At 45.8% G+C, this 19,329-nt stretch overlaps 1 protein-coding gene across 1 annotated transcript in view; it reads right to left on the bottom strand.

Moving 5' to 3' along the window:
- Nucleotides 1-510: 510 nt before the first annotated feature.
- CALN1 (calneuron 1) overlaps nt 511-19,329 on the bottom strand; it is a 425,598-nt gene continuing 406,779 nt past the window's right edge. The window contains exons 5-6 of the mRNA XM_068524832.1: nt 13,468-13,624; nt 511-638 (exon numbers count right to left, since the gene is read on the bottom strand). Of these exons, the coding sequence (XP_068380933.1) occupies nt 511-638; nt 13,468-13,624 (285 nt within the window). The remainder of the gene's footprint in view (nt 639-13,467; nt 13,625-19,329) is intronic.

Genomic DNA, 19,329 nt, shown 5'->3' with positions numbered 1-19,329 from the left:
TGGGGAAGAAAGCCAGGGTAGGACAGGAAGCCCCCACTTCTGCAGCAACTCAGAAGTCAGCTTCTTGGCACTGAGGGTTGCCCTGGGGTGGGGCAGGGAGGGAGTCTCCAGTTGACCCCTGGGTTGAAAGAACGGGGCGCAGAGGTGATTGCGTGTTCCGTCTCTCTCTTGTTCCCTTACACCGCCAACCTGGATGGCCATGGGAATTCCGAGATGAAAATGAAGTTTCTCTTTAGAGTTCCTACAGGCGGTCGAAGCGATCATCCGGAACTCCTGGCTATTTATTGCATTAGGAAACAAGACCATTAAAGCATTGAAGACAGCCCTTTTGTGTACCTGCCAAGGGGATGAAGTGGGTTTGCAACGACACGGGTTGCACTGCAACCTTGGGTTCTTCGCCGGACTGTGCCGCGTCTGCACCGTCCGTATCTGCTTTTTTTGTGGAGGAAGAGTCTGCCCGCGGGGCAAGCACATGCGCGTGAGCCAGGAACGCAGGTGCTGGGGAGGCCGCTACTCCATGCCGCTCCGGAGGATCTGGTTGGCCGCGATCAGCATGACGCTTATGATGAAGGCCATGGCGAAGGCGCAGATGAGGCTCTTCCGGACGCAGGTCTGTCTGTTCTGCTTCTGGGAATGCACTGGGGCGGGGGGTGGGGCAGAGGGCAAGGAGGCATGGAGGGAAGGCAGGGAGGGAAGAGAGAAATGACACAGTGAGACAGACTGCACTTCTTCCTCAACAAGCCCAGGGACCGGTCCACAGGAAGAAGACCGGTCACATCAAGTAAAGCATCTCTAGGACAGCTCTCGGAAGAGACTGGGCATCCCTGCTCCTGGCAAATGGTATGAAGTGGCCAAACTTCAAAAATCATGCCAGATGTGATGTTCAGAGTGAGGTCTAGGCTTCCAGGTGCAATAGCGCTACAGCGATTTCGGAGCGAGGAAATACATCACGTTTTCAGCGTGAGTCTCACCAAAGGCATCATCCAGGCCTGGCCATGTTGTTGCTGCAGAAAGCCTGCCTCCCATGTTTGAGGCAGCTGTTACAGACAGAGCGAGGTTCGGATGCATCCCTACAGGACGGGCTGGAAGCCACTTACCTTTCCCAGGGCTGTTCTTGGGTGGCTGCCAGTTGAAATGACTCTAAGGGACTTCTGGCATTATGGCAGATACGCCCAGCAGTGGTTCGAGAGCGGGGTCCCTGGGTAAGCTACATCACAGCACCAAGAACTTATTAAAAAGGCAGATTCTCAGGCCAGCCCCTGCTCCCCGCCGATCTGTTGAATGGGGGACTCCGGCCAGTGATCTTCCGATTTAACTAGGTGATCGTGGTGCCTACTGAAATCTGGGTTGTGGAGACCACGTGAGCTGTGGATAGGACCCGCGTGAAGCAAGGAGGTGCAGAATCCTCTCAGGCTTTTCGGAGGCAGGGTGTCCCTGCCCCCAGATCCTGCGGCCCCAAGGGTCTGACCTTGGGTCCTGGGGTGGCGCGGTCTTAATCTTTTTGTTAGGCCAGGTCTTGAGTCACCATTTTTATAAGGCCCACGAGAAACCATTAGTTGGTCTCGATCAGAAGGCGTTAACTAGTGGGTTACGAATATGGGCCAGAAATAGGGAAATGGAGATAACAAGAAAGGAAAAGCTTTGATGAAAGAACGGCTCTCTCCTCCAGGCATTGCTTCCCACGCCAGAATTTCTTTTCCTTCTCTTTCCTCTTTTTGTCTACACCTCCTTCCCTGTCCGTCCTGGTCCCGCAGTAAGCTTTACACAGTTTACCACTTAGCTTGTGGAAGAAATCCCTTCCTGGGAGGCTGGCGGGAGGCGACCTACACCAGGGCTACTCGCTGGACCAGCTGCCTCGGCACCATCTGGGAGTTTGATATCAGTGCGAATTCTCCCACCCCATCACAGAATGACTGAATCCAAATCTCTGGGGGTGGAGGCCAGGAATGTGTATTTTTAATAAGCTCTGCAGGTGATTAGGGGATCTCCGGGCCCCAGCCCCAGGCTTTTTGGTTCAGTACATCTGGGTAGGGCCCAAGAATCTGATAGAGTTTGAGTTGCTGGGGGCAGGAGGGCTGTGTGTGTGTGTGTAGGTGTGTGTTAGGGACATCGGGGTGGGGGTACTGCAGAAACCCAATGCCAGGACTGAAGAACATTTTCAGATTACCTTCCATTTTGCAAAGGGGTCCTTCTGCTAGACATTCTACTGTACCTTTGCAAACAACCACCAGCTGAGGGAAAGTGGTTTTTCTTTAGGCCAAATTGAGTGGAAAAAAGAAAGAAAAGAAGTGTAATTTCCCTTAAAATTACTCTCTGCTGGAAAGAAGACTGGCAAAAGTAAAAGGTCAAGGTAGGGTCCACATGCCTTTAAAAAAACCTAAAAAAAATGTTCAAGTTCATGTCCCTCTCCCCCTTGACTGACACTCAGTGGCTCCTCTAATGCCCTAGAAATAGCAGGGAAGAAGCAGGAAGCGGGTGATGCTTCCAAAGGCAGAGGAGCTTCCCCTGAGACAAGGCTCAGGGGGGCCTCTACAAATTACATCCATCGGAAAGTTTCTCCAGCAAGCCACACTTCACAGAGGCCCAATGCCCCCGGCACAGCTCCCGGCTCCCTCCCCAGTACCTGTCGGTTATTTCTGCCTTAGTCTCTTAGGCCTTGTCTTGATATCTTTAATCCTTCTGGGTCCACTGGGCCTCTGCTTCCCTCGGGGATTGATTGAAAGTATTTTTGGCTCAGTTCTCTACTCCTTGCTCATCCTGTCTGGGTCTCAGAATCTTATAAGTTCTCACCTGGAGGAAGAAAATTTCCTTGGTGCGGAGATGTGCCTGCCCCCAGAAGTGGGCAAATGTAAAAAGTTATATCAGCCCTCAGGAAGGAAAAGGGAGGTGGTGTTTGGGAAGGAAAGGACCCAAAGCAGAAAATAAGATGAGGATGTGGAAGCGGCGTATCTAACACTTTCTGAGGACTAGCTAATTTATTCCGGGCAGCTCCTCAGTATAAAAATGCTTCTGAAGGCAGACATCTACCTTCCTATCTTGAGGGCTGGCGAAGGCTTAAGGAAAAGAAAAATTGTGTGATTGGGCTGAGGGAGAAATTTTTTGCTGAAGCTCTTCTTTGTGAAGGACACTCAGAAAACAAGGTTACAGGCAACAGGATTATCCCCCAGGAGAGTGGCTGCACCTTTGATCTAAAAATCCTTCAAAGCAGTAGGAGGGGAGAGATAAGGAAGGAGGAGAGGCCTGGGGACCTAATAGTTTGTACGTGAGGTCATGCCAGGCTGGATCCAGCCGTGAGTCCTGTAAGCGGAGTGGAGCTTCCAGCTCTCTCCTGGGTAGTTCTGAAACCCACCATCATTGGAGATCGGAGTCTTTAATTCAGATTCTGTGCAAGGATGAGACTTTATTTATTTATTTATTTATTTATTTATTTATTTATTTATGTTTGGCTGCGTTGTGTCTTCATTGCTGCGCACGGGCTTTCTTTAGTTGCGACGAGCGGGGGAGGGGGGCTACTCTTCATTGTGGTGCGCGGGCTTCTCATTGCGGTGGCTTCTCTTGTTGCAGAGCATGGGCTCTAGGCACGTGGGCTCAGTAGTTGTGGCAGGTGGGCTCAGTAGTTGTGGCACGCAGGCTCTAGGGCGCAGGCTCAGTAGTTGTGGCGCACGGGCTTAGTTGCTCCACGGCATGTGGGATCTTCCTGGACCAGGGCTCGAACCTGTGTCCCCTGCACTGGCAGGCGGATTCTTAACCACTATGCCACCAGGGAAGTCCCAGGATGAGAATTCTTTCACATCCAGTTCTGATGTAAGTTGTGTGGCAGAGTGAAGAAGCCAGACCCCAATGTGAATCACAATCATATTATCCCACATTGTAGCTGTGTGAGCTTGGGCAAGCCAAGCTCCCTGGGCCTCAATGTCCCCATCTATAAAATGGGGGTAAATAAGACCCACCTTGTGGTGAGGATTAAGAACATAGGAAGGTACTTGAATGTTGTCTGTGCCCAGTGAATGCTAATTCCTATATGGGAACCTTGAAAAAATTCCCCTTTACTTACTGAGCACCCACCTCAGTGGGCAAAGTACGCATTATGTGCTTTATAGACGTCCTTGCAGAATTAATAGGGATAGTCCTTTGTGAATTGGGTGTGTGACCTTCATTTGGTAGGTGACGGCTCTGAAGCTCCAAGAAGTAGAGTCCAAGGTCTTTTGGAAAATAGTGAAGGTGGGATTTGAACCCAGGTCTGATTCTAATATCCAGGTTCAAAAGTTCTACACAAACTCTCTCCTGATCTTTTGTTTAGCAATAGAAAGTACAGCCAGAGGAAGATCCAAAAGAAATGTACTTCAAACACTTGGTGTGGTCGACAGTATAACCCAGCACTAATTAATGTGTTTGTTGATAATAATTTAATGCCTGTCTTTGGCTATCATATATTTACATGGCACTATATTTTTGTGTATTTATTCATTCTCAGTGTCTACACTTGGTTTCCCCAACAAGATGACAGGTCAGCCCAGGATGAACTGTGAGGTGGAGATATGGCTTCTTCTCCTCACTGCCACTTAGGAAGAGCCCTGGGCAAGAGGCTGAATTTCTCTGAGCCTCAGCTTCTCTCTCTGTAAAAGGAGCTAAGGATAATTGTTCTGTTAATTTCAAAAATTATTTCAGAGATCAACGGGCTCATAAAAAATCAAAAGCTATGTGCAACTGTGACTTGCTAGAGAAATGCAAGGTTTCCTTCCTGTGTCCCCTGAGGGCTGGAGAAAAGATCTGCTGGCTTTTCTCCTGTTTCCTGCAGCCTCTAGCCCCGGGCTGAGACTACAGCAGATGCTCCTAAAACTTTGCTTTGGTCCCTTCCCTCAATTATTCATCCTGAACTGCAGCCAGACTCGCCTTCCTGGAGCAGTGCTTGGTATGCGTCACCACGCCCTGCAATCTCCCTGAAGGCCCCCCCTTGCTGGGGGAAGCAGTTCTATCCAGCTCCTAAGCTCAGCAGGTAGGCAGGACCACAGATCACCTCCTATCCCCTTTGCCCCTCTGTCCCTAAACCACCGCTCCTCTCCTCCGCCAGCAACCTCTGTCTCAGCCAAGCAGCTCTGCTCTCTACCTAAGACTCTGCAGCACTGTTCCTACCTTTCCCTCTGCTAAGGGTGCCCACTTACCTTCCCTCTCATTTCTTCCAGGCCTAACCTAAACTTGACTTTCCTATGAGGCTTCTCCTGAACATCTATCATGCTCTCAAAGGGCCTGATATTTTAATTTTTTTAAAAACCTAGCTCTTAATATTTATTTACTTTCAACTGAGATAGAATCACATACCATAAAATTCACCCTTTTAGGGTGTACAATTCAGTGGTATTTAGTACATTCCCAAGGGTTGTGTAACCATCACCACCACCTAATTCTAGAAAGTTCTCATCACCCTAAAGAGAAACCCCATACACATTATAAGTCACTCCTCATCCCCCTCCCTCCCCAGCCCCTAGTAATCATCAATCTACTTTCTGTCTCTATGGATTTGCTTATTCTGGGCATTTCATATACATGGCATCATACACTATGTGACCTTTTGTGTCTGGCTTCTTTCACTTAACATAATCTTGCCCAGGTTCATCCATGCTGTAGCATGTGTGGGTACTTCATTCCTTTCTGTGGCTGAATAATATTCCATTGAATGGATGTACCACGTTCTGTTTATCCATTCACCAACTGATGGACATTTGGGTTGTTTCTATTTTTTTGGCTATTATAAATAATGCTGCTATGAACGTTCATGTACAAGTGTTTGTGTGGACTTGTTTTCAGTTCCCTTGGGTACAAATGTAGGAGCCACATTGCTGGGTCATATGGTAACTCTATGTTTAACTTGTCCAGGAACCTATTCCTTTTTGGATCTTACTGAATGCTGAAAATGGCAAGAATACATCATGCTATTGGTGATCTTTTCTATGTTTTTCTTCCCAATAGATGTTGATATCTTTCTACATAGTACTTGTCACAGTAGGAGTCCAGAAAGTACATGGGGATGAAATGTGAGTTAGGGGAGGTTGACACAGGAGGACACAGAAGTGAGGTTTCCTGTTTTCTTAAAAGCTCATTAGCGAGTCCGTGCACCAGCAGACTCCTGGCTGCTGTGACAGGACCTGGGTTTGTAAGCTCTAGTGACAGACTGCTCCTTCCCCTTCTTATTTTGACAGAGATTCACATGGCTCTGCTCGGCAAATGCCCGGCAGTGGCTCTGGAATTTTTTCCCGGAGACAGGAGTCTACACGGATTTTGCCACTGACCAGCTGGGTGACCCTATGTAGAATGGGTTTATAATCCTTCTGGCTTCAACCTTCAGAGACACTGGCTCCCAAATAAGGTAAATCAGAATCATAACAATTCTGACTAATTGCCCTAACGCAGATGTATGTAAGTGATATTCCTGGCAGGGAGTTTGGGGCTCAGGAAATGGTAAAACAATATAAAACCCAGCTCAGGTGATTCTAACAATTAGCCAGATCTACCAGGTCTGGGAGCTACTAGAGTTCTGTGATCCTTCCAGGTCTGACACTTTATGATTTAGGAAATTGGATAGTTCCATAGCCTAAAGTGGAGTTAAGAGTTTGTGAAAGAGATTTTTCATCAGTGATAACAGAGCGTCCAGGTACCCATGTAAGACCTGAAGTTAGAGGTGGAGGATGTGGTGTCTAAGGGAACAGGTGATGCTTTTGTAGGAGGAAGACAGGCCACCTGTACTTGTGTGGGTATGAGCTGGCCCTTCGTCACCACAAAATCATCTTGGGTTTCCGGATGTCAGACAGCTGTGTCTGGCTTTGAGGGTCCTGCAAGGCTCCCTGGCATGGTGTGGCCAGGTGTTATTTTGGCCTTTCCAGCCATCCTTCCCCTTCGTGTAACAAAATTCATCTTTTGGTTTGGGGATCAGTGCCTCTCCACCTGGTGGAACTCTCAATCCAGGGCCTCACCTTTCCCCTAGTAACAAACCAGATTGGCCAGTAGAGTACCCTAAGCTCTTGGCTTGTCCAGAGGTAGGCACATGGGCCAAGCAGATTTGATTGGAGCCCCCTTCTTGGAATGGAGCTGAATCTCGAGAGAGAGAATCCTGTTGACTTTGGGGAGAGAGGGCCTGCCCAAGAATGATGCCAACAGAGAGGAAAGGACAGAGAGAATGAGAGCAAGGCAGGGACAGGGAGAGAATGTTGCTTGAGCTCTTTGGGTCCAAGTCAACCAAAGCTCATCCCTTTGGCTTCCCCTATTATTTGAGCCAGTGCTTTTTAGTTTAATGGGGTGTGGGTTGAGTTTCTGTTACTTGAAGCCAAAAGGGTCTTGACCAATACTCTTGGGAACTCCAACGTTGGCAAGGACTTAACTTTAGGGATGAAATGTGTCAAGAGGATGGTTCAAACCCTGTAAATTTGGTCCCTGCACCATCTTTCAAAGATGTGGCATTCCAGCAGTACATACTCTGCAATGTCTCCAGGTAAAAAGTAACATTAAGAAGAGAACTGGGACCAGGGACCGGCCAGTTTTGTTTTTTTTGTTTGTTATGATTGCTTACTAATGTGTTAAGCATTGTACTAAATCTTCTCACGTGTTATCCCATTTAATCCTCATAACAACCATATGAGGTAGGTCATGATAAGATTCCCATTTCACAGATGAAAAAACCTTAGGCTCTTAATATTTATTTAAGTGCCTTACTCAAGTGACCTATACATGGTGAGGCAGGATTTTAAGCCAGCCCAGTCCAGAGCGCAGAGCTGGAGTTCTTAGCTATCATGCCTATAGCTCTCCAGGTCTCTATCTTGTATTTCAGAATCTCTTCACTCCTCACTCATGGCTCCAGAAAACTTTCCTACAGGTTTGCTTTGATAGGTCCCCAACTAGAAGAAGAAAAATCCTTTTTTGTCCGAAGCCCCACCTTTCTTTCAAACTGTCTCCTGTCTCACCACCTGCCATGGACCTCACCTACGCCGTAACCTCCTACATCTACCCCAGGAGAACAGGTTTTATTTCAGGAAAGTCACGGCACCTGGTGAGCTGGGAGCAGATGGTGTGGATGACACATCATGCCCTTTTCAGTTGGATGGGCATGAAATGCCCAAGGTGTACAGCCAGGTGATGCGCCAGGTCTCCCAATCCAGGTGTGCATTTGACATCCCGACAGAAACATTGCGACTTCAGCAGGGCTGGCTTGAGCTGGAGCCCTGGGACATGGCTGGAAAATTCTTTCTCACCTTCCAAGGTGCCCAGAAATGTTTGAATCTAGATATGACCACCGTTGTCCAATCTTTGCATCATCGGACAAATGAAAAAAATAAGGCTCAGAGAGTTTTAAAATAAGTTCCCCAGGGTCACACAGCTAGTCTACACAGGGCAGGGAACAGAACCCACATGACTGCACAGGGATGCTTTGGGGGCTAGTACCTGGCCTGGGTCACCCCTCTGACATTTGTTTCTCTTGTCCATCATACTGAATGGTACAGAGCAGCTTTGCTGTGTCTTTCACAGAAACTATTTATTCCCCAGTTGATGATTTTTGCTTGATTTCCCTCTCCCGTGCGTGTTGTCAGAATGCCTACAAAACCCTGACAGCTGGTATTCCATTTAGGGACAACACTTGGGGGACGCATCTTGAAAGGGCTCACACACAGATCTTGCTGCACGTCTACTTGACTTCCAAATATAATGTGATTTCACTGGCGACGAAATGGAAAAGGAGTGAGGATGATGAAGAGTCGTCCTGTAAAGAGTCTTTGAAACGCCTAAGCTCGGGGAAATAACCCAGGGCCACTAAAGGGGAGCCAGGGTGGGGTTTGGCCGGGTGGACCTAGATTTGAAGCCTTACTCGCAGTTTGACTTCGGACAAATGACTCCATCTTGCTGAGCCTCAGTTTCCTCATCTGTCCCACAGGAACCACAAGCCCTCAGGCCGTGCCGACAGGTCAGTCCAATGTGTTAACAAATGACCAGCACTTGGCAAGCACGCCAGACAGCTTTCCCTCATCCCTTTCCTCCTGGACTTAGTATATAACATAATTTATCATAAGAACACTTAATAAGGATCTGGTGACAGGCAAATAGATGATTCAATCACAAGATCACTTAATTCCATAGATGTCAGCGACTGGAACCAAATAATAAAATGTGAAATTCGTCTCTCAGTGTCACTGAGCTTATGTTCTCCAAAATCAAAACAGCTGGTGATTACAAGTGGTCCAACCAAAGCAAACCAGCTTAAACCTCTCTTATTTAGCATGGATGGTGATTGGGCACTGTGGGTAGTCACGTAATCTTGTATCTGACCCGTTTGATAAGACATTAGTACATCAAGTATAATCTATCTTAGTAAAGGACTTAAAAAAAATGTCTGAGGGATTGGAAGGGTCTGGAAGTCCAACTTTTAGTGAAATATTCTCATTGGATTGGGGACACATAGGCTGCCCACCAGTGGGTAATACCAGAGAGCCCCTGAATTGAGTGGGGTTAAGTGACCTCTTGCCCAAAGCACCCAGCACATGGGTGACACCTGGTCAAGTGTCTGACTCAAGTTGATGATTTTCCACTTGGAAACCAGGTGTGAATGAAGGAAAAGTCCACTTCAGAATCCTTGCATTAGATTCTTCTAGATTCTAGTCTCTTCTCTGCCTTCCCAGGGGCTTCTGCAGGTGACTTCTTTTGGTGCTCTAGGAAATTGGGTTCTATCCATGGTGTGACACCCCAATTCAGGACTTCCTGAAGAAGTCAGGAAAACTTTCCTTACATGTAACTTGGAATTTCATCCTATTTCCTCTTGTCCTTTCCTTGGGAGAAGATGGAAAAAGTAATGCTTACCTATGATCACAGAGCCCTACGTACCATAAAGATTAGGCAGATCAGACTGTGTGAGGGGCTCTGTGTATGTGTGTGTGTGCGAGTTGTTTGTATTGACCTAAAAATCCAATAGATAAAACAAAATCAAGGCAAAATGAAAACTAAAAAGAGGACAAAAACCCCCTCAAACCTCTCCCATCAGGGGTACCACACCCTTTGGACCCCTGGCCTATTTCTCCGTTCTTTATTCTTCCATTCATGTGGAAGGAATAATCAATACTTCCTGACTTAATGGACAGAATCCGAACACCTTTGTGAAAGTATCAGACCCAAGATTTATAAAAGTGAAAAATACAATCGTTGACATAAAATGATGCAGATGGCCTTTGGAAGCCCTCCTATTAATTTCTAACGGACACACACTGCAGCATTTTCAAACCTTTTCCTCACTCCAGAAGCTCCAGCTTTGCTGAACTCAAAGACATCCGACGTGGGCTTCTTCAAATTCTGACTCTGCTACAAAATGCCTGTTTCACTGACTATCTCCTCCTTCTTTGCTCAGAGACCGATGTGCCCTTTCACTTTTTTAAGGCAAAGACTTCTTACATCTTTAGGTGTAATAGGTCCTTATACCTTGATTCCTTCCTTGATTCCTTCCTCTGACACCTTCCTCTTGATTCCTTCCTCTGACACTAAATAGAGCAGAATTTCCAAGCGCCATGGATCACCCAGCTTTACGGGCGAGCTAATCAGCATGGGAACATATTTGCTGCTGCAAAGCTCTCAGAAGAGCAGGAGAGAGCTTCCTGAGTGGGAAGCAGAAAGAGTGGAGGTGGTCTGAGGGGGGTTCTGGGGCCTGGGGGAAATATTCCAGCTCCCGTCCCTGCATCGGTCATTTGGGGTTGCAGAGAAGATAAAATTTGGAGAGATAAGAGTTCCATTGCTGGGACTTCCCTGGTGGTCCAATGGTTAAGGCTCCGCACTTCCACTGCAGGGGGGGTGGGTTGGATCCCTGGTCGGAGAACTAAGATCCCGCATGCCTCGTGGTGCGCGGCCAAAAAAAAGAAAAAAAAGTTCCATCATTGAAATTAAGAAAGGCAATCACCTTGTCCCTACAGAGTTAGATGCTGGATTTACCAAGATGTGGGATGGTGCCAGCTGACAGGTGGGAGGGGGATTCTGAAATGTCAGAGAGGCCCTGGTTGAAGTGGCTGGACAGGTGAGGGGGCAGCCTGGGTCAAGGGCGAGAGCAGACAGAAAGGAGTTGATCGCTGGGGCGATGGGGCGGCCCAAACAGCTGGAGGCCGAGAAGATTTAGGAAGCACAAGCCATGCAACTACGCCATCAGACTTCGGTAGAAGCAGGGAGAGGCTCAAACTGCCAGCAGGTCCCTGTTTGTGGGCAGCAGGCATGGGGGAAAGATGGAAGGGAGAAGGCCAAGGTCACCACAAGGTCTCAAATGGACTCTCTCAGTCCTAGGGCACCAGGGTGAATTCTGTGTCTGTGCGTCCATCTCTTCCCAGACTCCTTTGCCCTGAGTAAAATCAGGGAGCCCCTTTCCTGAATCTGGAGAGAGCTGTGGGCATTAAAATACATGCACTGGTGACTTTGGTCATATCCGAGATGGGAAAAATCTTACACCTAAACGCAAACACAGTGAGGTTGTGTTTGGGGCCAAAAAGCGCTGACGTATTTTAAAAGCCCTCTCTGACATGAAAATATGTAAAAGGGATTATGTAATCAAGATCACAGAGGTCATTCAAGAAATCAAGGTGTGAACTACAAATAATATTCCTTTTATTAAATAAGATCATGAATTTTAAAGCATAGTGCCTGGCCCTTATCAATCACCCCCAAACGGTAAGTGTTGCTAATGTTATATGTACTAATCATTAAAGCAGACCCAGGAAGACTTCTATTTGGAAACCCCTAAGTCAGCTATTTATTTTATTAATAGATGAGCTTTGGAGTAATAAAAAGACAGTGCTTGGAGTTCAGACTATTTCCCAGGGCAGTCTGACCTTTCTGAAATTACTAAGACTTGTGACATTTCTCTGAATAAAGCACCAATCCATGAACATAGGTCCTTGTGGAAAATGCAGTGCTCAGAAATACTCTTCCTACTCATTTCAAGAGTGTGTCTGACAGCAGGGTGACGAGAGCCCCCAAATACTTCTACTGTTTGAGCACTGAGTCTGTCAGCTAAAATCAAGATGGAACGGAGAAGCCAGGCCTGCTGTTTTCCCAAATTTTAATCCAATCCCTGCCCTCTTCACCCGTCTTCGTCCTCCCAATTCCCCTGCCTGCCCGGCTGTAGACGGCATTGGCTGTGACCTTCCCGCCCTTGTGTGGTCCGTGTGGCTCCAATTCCAAACGCAGACATTGATGCTATGGTCCAAGTCCCAAGCAGGGCAACCAAGGCACCTTCTGGACCACAGCTGGGTTTTGTTTGCTGTACACAGCACTTTTGAAAATTTTCACTGTGAACGCCTTTACAAGGAGGCATTGCTGTCAAGTTTACCCCAATCCCACCACTCCCTATTTCCCTGATGTGAGTTAATTTTGTCACCTCGGGGTATAAGCCACCTCCCGTTTCCTGTAGCAGTTCAGCCCTCACAGGGCCCACGGGCGCCCAGGTCTGGATGTACCACTGTGTCCACCTAGACAAGCTCAGCCCCGTGTTGTCTGCCTGTCGTGGGCCTCGGCTGGTTCTAACACAGCAGCTCCAAAACCAAAGAACCAAATTCCATTCTGGTGTCTATGTGACAGCTTACCATCTGTACACATTGGCTTGTTGTAATGTTCAGAAAAAAAGAACCGAAAAAAATAGTAGACCTTTTAAAAAAGTCTCAACCTTAAATAAGTTAAAAATTGTCCGTAGCCTGCTATGCTGTTTTAAGGTAATTAAAAAAACTTCTGTACATCAGAGCTGTTAAAGCAGCTCTGATTTTCAAAGTTGGAAAGAGGGATTTGATTATTTAACTTCCCTGGAACTCTCTACTGATTAGGGAATAAGGTAGCCTTTTTTTTAAGCTTTCTTTCGTGAGTCCAAGAAAAATGACCTCTCATGGGGCTCTTTTTTGGCCCCAGGAGAACCTTATTTTCTTGGTGAAGTTCATGAGAGTTTTTTCATGAGCAGGGCTTTTGTTGGCCAGTGTATTCAGAGAGCATAGAATAGAGGTAATTCATTCCTAAGGATCCTGTGAAGTAGGTGTAGTTATCCTGATGTTTATAGGTGAGGAAACTCATTCAGAGAAGATACACGCCTTGCCCAAGGTCACACAATTAGCCACTGGACTTGATCCGGGTTTGCGGACAGCTCAAACAGGCTCCTTACATCACCCCATGCAGCCCCCACTACATAAAGGCCCACACCACAAAGCCACTCATCAAGTCACAGACCCCAGGGTCACCGGAGGAAGGAAGGGTCAATACAGGTCTTGCAAAAATGCAGAGTTGGGGGGAAAAAATAGAAAAAAAAGAAACCTACTACATCTTGGCAAAAAGGATCTTTTAACCTCGGTCCTGGATTTGTGGCTTCCGTCCAAGGCCACTTCGGCCCAAGAGACTGTAAACACATTTTTCATACAGAGGATGTGGAAGGGCTGGCCTATCCCAGATCAGGCAGAGAGCAGAAGCAGAGGTACCTACCGCCCTCAAACTCCGTCTGGCAGTTCCCCGAGGTCTCATTCAGGCTCTCTTCCTCGTTGATGATGATGTTCTCAATGTCCTTCATCGTTAAGTGGTCCCGGAAGGCGTGATAGAGGATGTGCTTCAGCTCTTCCAGAGTTATCCTCTGCATGTCGAACTGTGGAGATAAAGAGGAGTGAGGGGGGCTTCCCTGGTGGCGCAGTGGTTAAGAATCCGCCTGCCAGTGCAGGGGACTTGGGTTCGAGCCCTGGTCCGGGAAGATCCCACGTGCCGCGGAGCAACTAAGCCCATGCGCCACAACTACTGAGCCTATGCTCTACAGCCCGTGAGCCACAACTACTAAGCCCGCGACCCACAACTACTGAGCCAGTGTGCCACAACAACTGAAGCCCACACGCCTAGAGCCCGTGCTCCGCAACAAGAGAAGCCACCGCAATGAGAAGCCCGTGCACCGCAACGAAGAGTAGACCCCACTCGCTGCAACTAGAGAAAGCCCGCGTGCAGCAACGAAGACCCAACGCAGCCAAAAATCAATCAATCAATCAAATTACAAAAAAAAGAGAGGAGTGAGAGGGTCTGGGGCACTTGGGGGTGAGAACTCAGCTTGGGGCATGACTAGCAAGCCGTAAGCCTTCCTACAGAGATTTGTCCCAGCTTTTCAAGACATCAGATGAGCAGTTTCCTGCCACGCTCAGCTCCAAGCACACTTGTGAACTTGCAGGAACTTCTCGGGAATTCAGGGAATGCGATTACCCTCTCAGTAGAGAATCTTGGAGAAAAAGATGCCACCTGCTAGTTTGGTTTCCTACTCATCCAGCCATCTGCTGTCACCCCTCCACACCTCATGTACTTTGGAGTGTGTCACACTTCAGACAATGCATATGTCTCTAGAAAGTTTTAAATCTTCCAAGAAGCCAGCATGTATCTTGCTCTAACAAGATAAAGTGCACGTTCCAAGCCATGTTTCTGAGGAAGAACAGCTGAAAAAAGGTGTAGCGTTTCCACTTATGTTCTTCCGCTACAAGGGACAAGATTTACTTTTTCACTCCATTTCTATCAGATTTGGTCATGTCACTTTCTTGGCCGATGAAATGTGAGTAGAACTAACATAGGTCACATCGATTAAAATCTTTAAGAGCCATTGTGTGGTTCTAGCCTGTGTCCTTTTCCTTCTGTCCTACAAAGAGGCTGTTCCTTCTGTTGGGGTCCCAGAATGAGGATAAAGTGGAGAAGATAGAAAAAGGAAAACTAATGGGAGTAACAAATGCCCTTCGTTGTAGCCATAGAGATTTAGTATAACTTGGTTTAAGTCAACAATATAGAAATTAGTACATAGAAATGAAAAGCTACCATAACAAAAGATGATGTATGGATTCCAGGGCCAGGAAAATAAGAAAACTGTTATTGGAGGCTGGAAAGATAACAACCCATGTTATGCAGTAGCAAAACATTTGGTAAAGTTGTTGCCTGTGATAACTCAGAGGGCAGATACACACTGAATGGGTTTGTGGCTTTAGGTAAAAAGTTTGGGACACAGCAGGCTCTGGCTGCAATTGGTTGCTCATCTACAAGAAAGAGATGAGCTCAGAGTGAACTAAATCAGACAGAGAAAGACAAATACTGTATGATCTCACTTACGTGTGTAATCCACAAACCAACCAACCAACCAACCCGTATTCACGGATCCAGAGAACAGATGGGTAGTTTCCAGAGGCAGGGGGCTGGGGAGTGGGTGAAATGGGTGAAGGGGGTCAAAAGGTACAAACTTCCAGTTATAAAATAAGTCCTGCAGATGTAATATCCAGCATGGTGACTATAGTTAATAACATTGTATTGTGTATTTGAAAGTTGCTAAGAGAATAGATCTTAAAAGTTCTCCTCACACACAAAAAATGTGTAACTATGTGTGGTGATGGATAACTAGACCTCTTGTGGTGAGCATTTCACAGTATACACAAATTTCAAATCATTATCTTATACATAGGAAACTGATATAATGTTATATGTTAATTATACTCAATTTGAAAAAAAGGTGATGAACTCAGGAAAGAATTGATTGTTTTGCAAGCCAGGAACAGAGACAACCCCAAAATTTCTGGTCTTGCAGGGTTGAAAGAAGCAATTGTTTCTCATCTCCTACTAGGAAGAGATAAAATTGAGAAATGCTATAAATAACAATCTTGGATTGTTATTTATAGCATTTCTCAATTTTATCTCTATATTTTATCTTCCTATAATTGCTTATAATATAAGCAATTATACTCCAATAAAAATGTTAAAAAAAAAAAAAAGAAAAAGACAGTGGGTTCGAGTCCCCTTGCAGTCAGGGATCGTGGATTCAAGTCCCAGCCCGTGGGTTCAAGTCCCAGTCTGAGCTTTGGCTAGGTTCGAGTCCCATCTGAGAAGGAGTGCAGTTTCACCCTCATCAGGTGAGTACAAAGAGAACAAGTTAAAATCTCTGAATATGTTAGGTGGCTCTCCCAGAAAGCTGGTCATTAAGTTTAGAGAGAGGTATGTCTCAAAAATAATTGTGGATGTGGCTATTAGCAGAAACCAACTGGAGTTAAATAGATTTTTAAAAATGACTAACTTTTTGAGAGAGCCAAGAGCAAACAGCCTGGGACTAAACGACTATGACTGTTCAAAACTTAAAATCATCTTTGGGCTCCCAACCTTCTCTGGGCACAAGCCACTTTGAGGATAAGTTACAGAGGCCCCAAGAAAGGTACATTTTCCAATACCCTTGATAGGGATAGAGTAGGATAATTAAATAGTCAGTTTAGAAATCTCACTAGGGGATTAAGACAGAAAAGGAATTTTAAGGGAGTTTGGGAGACTGTTATAAGCTAATAACCACTCAAGAAAAGAATCCAGTAACCTAGCAACAATCTACTCTACCTTGAAAGAAGACCAGGTGCATCCAAGTGCCAGACACACTCAAGCCACAAACCCTGATATTTAAAACACAAGACAATAGATATGGGATGTGACTCCTGTTACATGAACTCAGAGAGTTAAGAGTCCTTGAAGAGTAGCATTTCTGCATGTGGCCAAGACAGAAATATAGGTGAAAGGGGACATTATACCAAAACCTGCGATAAATGACCGTATTTTAGTATAGGTTACCAACCTTTTGCTAATATATATATGATCTAAATAGCACCATGACATCTGCCCAAGAATGAGGAAGAGGTGGTCTTCTCTCCTCCCCACTTTTTATTTGATTATAAAAATGTAGCCCTCTTTGTTCTCAGGGCTGTGTTCCCTTGCCAGCCCACTTGTATCTCTCACAAGCGTCCTATGCTAATAAACTCACTCTTGGCCTGCTGCCTTGCCTCACACTGAGTTCTTTCTGTGAAGAGACAAAAGAACCTGAGCTTCAGTAAGTCCTGACACCAGGTGAGTGGTTTTAATCAAAAGACAGCCATCATCAAAAAGTCTACAAACAATAAATGCTGGAGAAGGTGTGGAGAAAAGGGAACCCTCTTGCACTGTTGGTGGGAATGTAAATTGATACAGCCACTATGGAGAACAGTATGCAGGTTCCTTAAAAAACTAAAAATAGAACTACCATATGACCCAGCAATCCCACTACTGGGCATATACCCTGAGAAAACCATAACTCAAAAAGAGTCATGTACCACAATGTTCATTGCAGCTCTATTTACAATAGCCAGGACATGGAAGCAACCAAAGTGTCCATCATCGGATGAATGGATAAAGAAGATGTGGCACATATATACAATGGAATATTACTCAGCCATAAAAAGAAACGAAATTGAGTTATTTGTAGTGAGGTGGATGGACCTAGAGTCTCTCATACAGAGTGAAGTAAGTCAGAAAGAGAAAAACAAATACCGTATGCTAACACATATATATGGAATCTAAAAAAAAAAAAAAAAAAAAGATCATGAAGAACCTAGGGGCAAGACGGGAATAAAGACGCAGACCTATTAGAGAATGGACTTGAGGGCATGGGGAGGGGGAAGGGTAAGCTGGGACGAAGTGAGAGAGTGGCATGGACATATATACACTACCAAATGTAAAATAGATAGCTAGTGGGAAGCAGTCGCATAGCACAGGGAGATCAGCTGGGTGCTTTGTGACCACCTAGAGGGGTGGGATAGGGAGGGTGGGAGGGAGACGAAAGGGGGAGGAGATGTGGGGATATATGTATATGTATAACTGATTCACTTTGTTATAAAGCAGAAACTAACACGCCACTGTAACGCAATTATACTCCAATAAAAATGTTAAAAAAAAGAAAAGAAAAAGACAGTGGGTTCGAGTCCCCTTGCAGTCAGGGATCGTGGATTCAAGTCCCAGCCCGTGGGTTCAAGTCCCAGTCTGAGCTTTGGCTAGGTTCGAGTCCCATCTGAGAAGGAGTGCAGTTTCACCCTCATCAGGTGAGTACAAAGAGAACAAGTGGAAAAGGATGGATCTCCCAGATGGTGATGAAATCATGCAATGACATCAAGCGCCATTTCCAGGAAACACAACTGGGGTCTAATCAAGGAACATACCTCACCTCAAGGTCTGTTCAACAGGATTTCAGAATTGCTCCGAGACTTGGACTGCTATGCGTGTTCCATTGTTTGCTTTCTGGATGGGAATATTTTTGGTGGTTAACCTGACCCCGTTCCACTACTATAAATTGAGTGTGTGTTGGGGGGATGGGGTGGATTCAGGGGGGTAATTTGACTTTGCAGTTCATATGTCTCCAGATCAAGAGAAGTCACACCCAGATTTGATGTACATCTTGAGATTCTAGATCTTGTCTTCTGTTGTCATTGGATGGGACTTTTGAGTGTCTCCCTTGGGGAGGGGATGAGTATATTTTGTGGCTGAAGGGAGGGAAATAAATATTGATGAGCAAGAGTGTGGGCTGTAATGGGTTATATTATTTCCAATGATTTCTTTCCCCTTCCTGTGAGAGGATTATATCTCCCTGCCCATTAGCACCAGGCTTTGGCCAACTGAACGAGGGTGAAAGTGATCTATATGAAAGTGATGGAATTCCAAGGAGAAGTCTCAAAGTTATCCATGTGTTCTGCCATTTCTCTTTTTCTTCTGCCACAAAAACACACTAAATATGGGCCGTTCCTTCATCCTGGGTCCCAGAGTGAATGCAACATGGAGCTAATCCATGAAGGGCATGTAATTTGAGTGAGAAATAAACCCCGGTTATTAGCCACTAAGACTTTGGGATTTCTGCAGTATAACTCACCCAAGACTGAATACAGAAATCAATGTTTTAAGTTAGTCTGGATCATGATGAAAGGAAGTTTGAGACATTTTTTTTTCCCCTGCTTTCTTTGTAAAGCAATTCCTACCTGGCTTTCAATGTGCCCCTTGTTCTGGCAAATTAAATTGGGTTACTGGAACTTGCTGGAAACCTAAATGACTCAAGTTCAAAGCCATTTATATGAGTAAGGATAATTGAAGGGGGAGTGTGTGTGTGTAAAGTGGACTTGTTTTCTGCATCACAGTTTAATTGACTATGAAAGTGAATTCCGAGGCACTTAGGGTTGACCCATGACATAATCTCCCTTTAGATTTGATAGGAGATCATGTGGTTATTGGCCTGGATATCGAGAGAAGCCTGGCAAAATGCATGGTGAGGGTGATGGACCTCACAGATGGGAAATCTGGGGCCCCTCTGCCATGGTTAGAGACAAAGAATGACAAAATCAAACAGACTCTGAGAAAATGAGTAACCATTTCCTGGAAGACCAATTTGAAGGACCAGAGTACCTGGAAAAACTCTCACCAGCTGAGAATTTGCTGAAATTCAGATATTAGGTGAAAAGGACTAGTCAGGGGCTGTAAAAAGAGAAGGAAAAATGGAGATTCCAGAAATCT

This window comes from Eschrichtius robustus, chromosome 16 (assembly GCF_028021215.1).
Source record: "Eschrichtius robustus isolate mEscRob2 chromosome 16, mEscRob2.pri, whole genome shotgun sequence".
In the NCBI taxonomy this organism is placed as follows: Eukaryota; Metazoa; Chordata; class Mammalia; order Artiodactyla; family Eschrichtiidae; genus Eschrichtius; species Eschrichtius robustus.
Note: the sequence above shows the minus strand (reverse complement) of the source record. Positions and strands in the feature narration are given on the sequence as shown.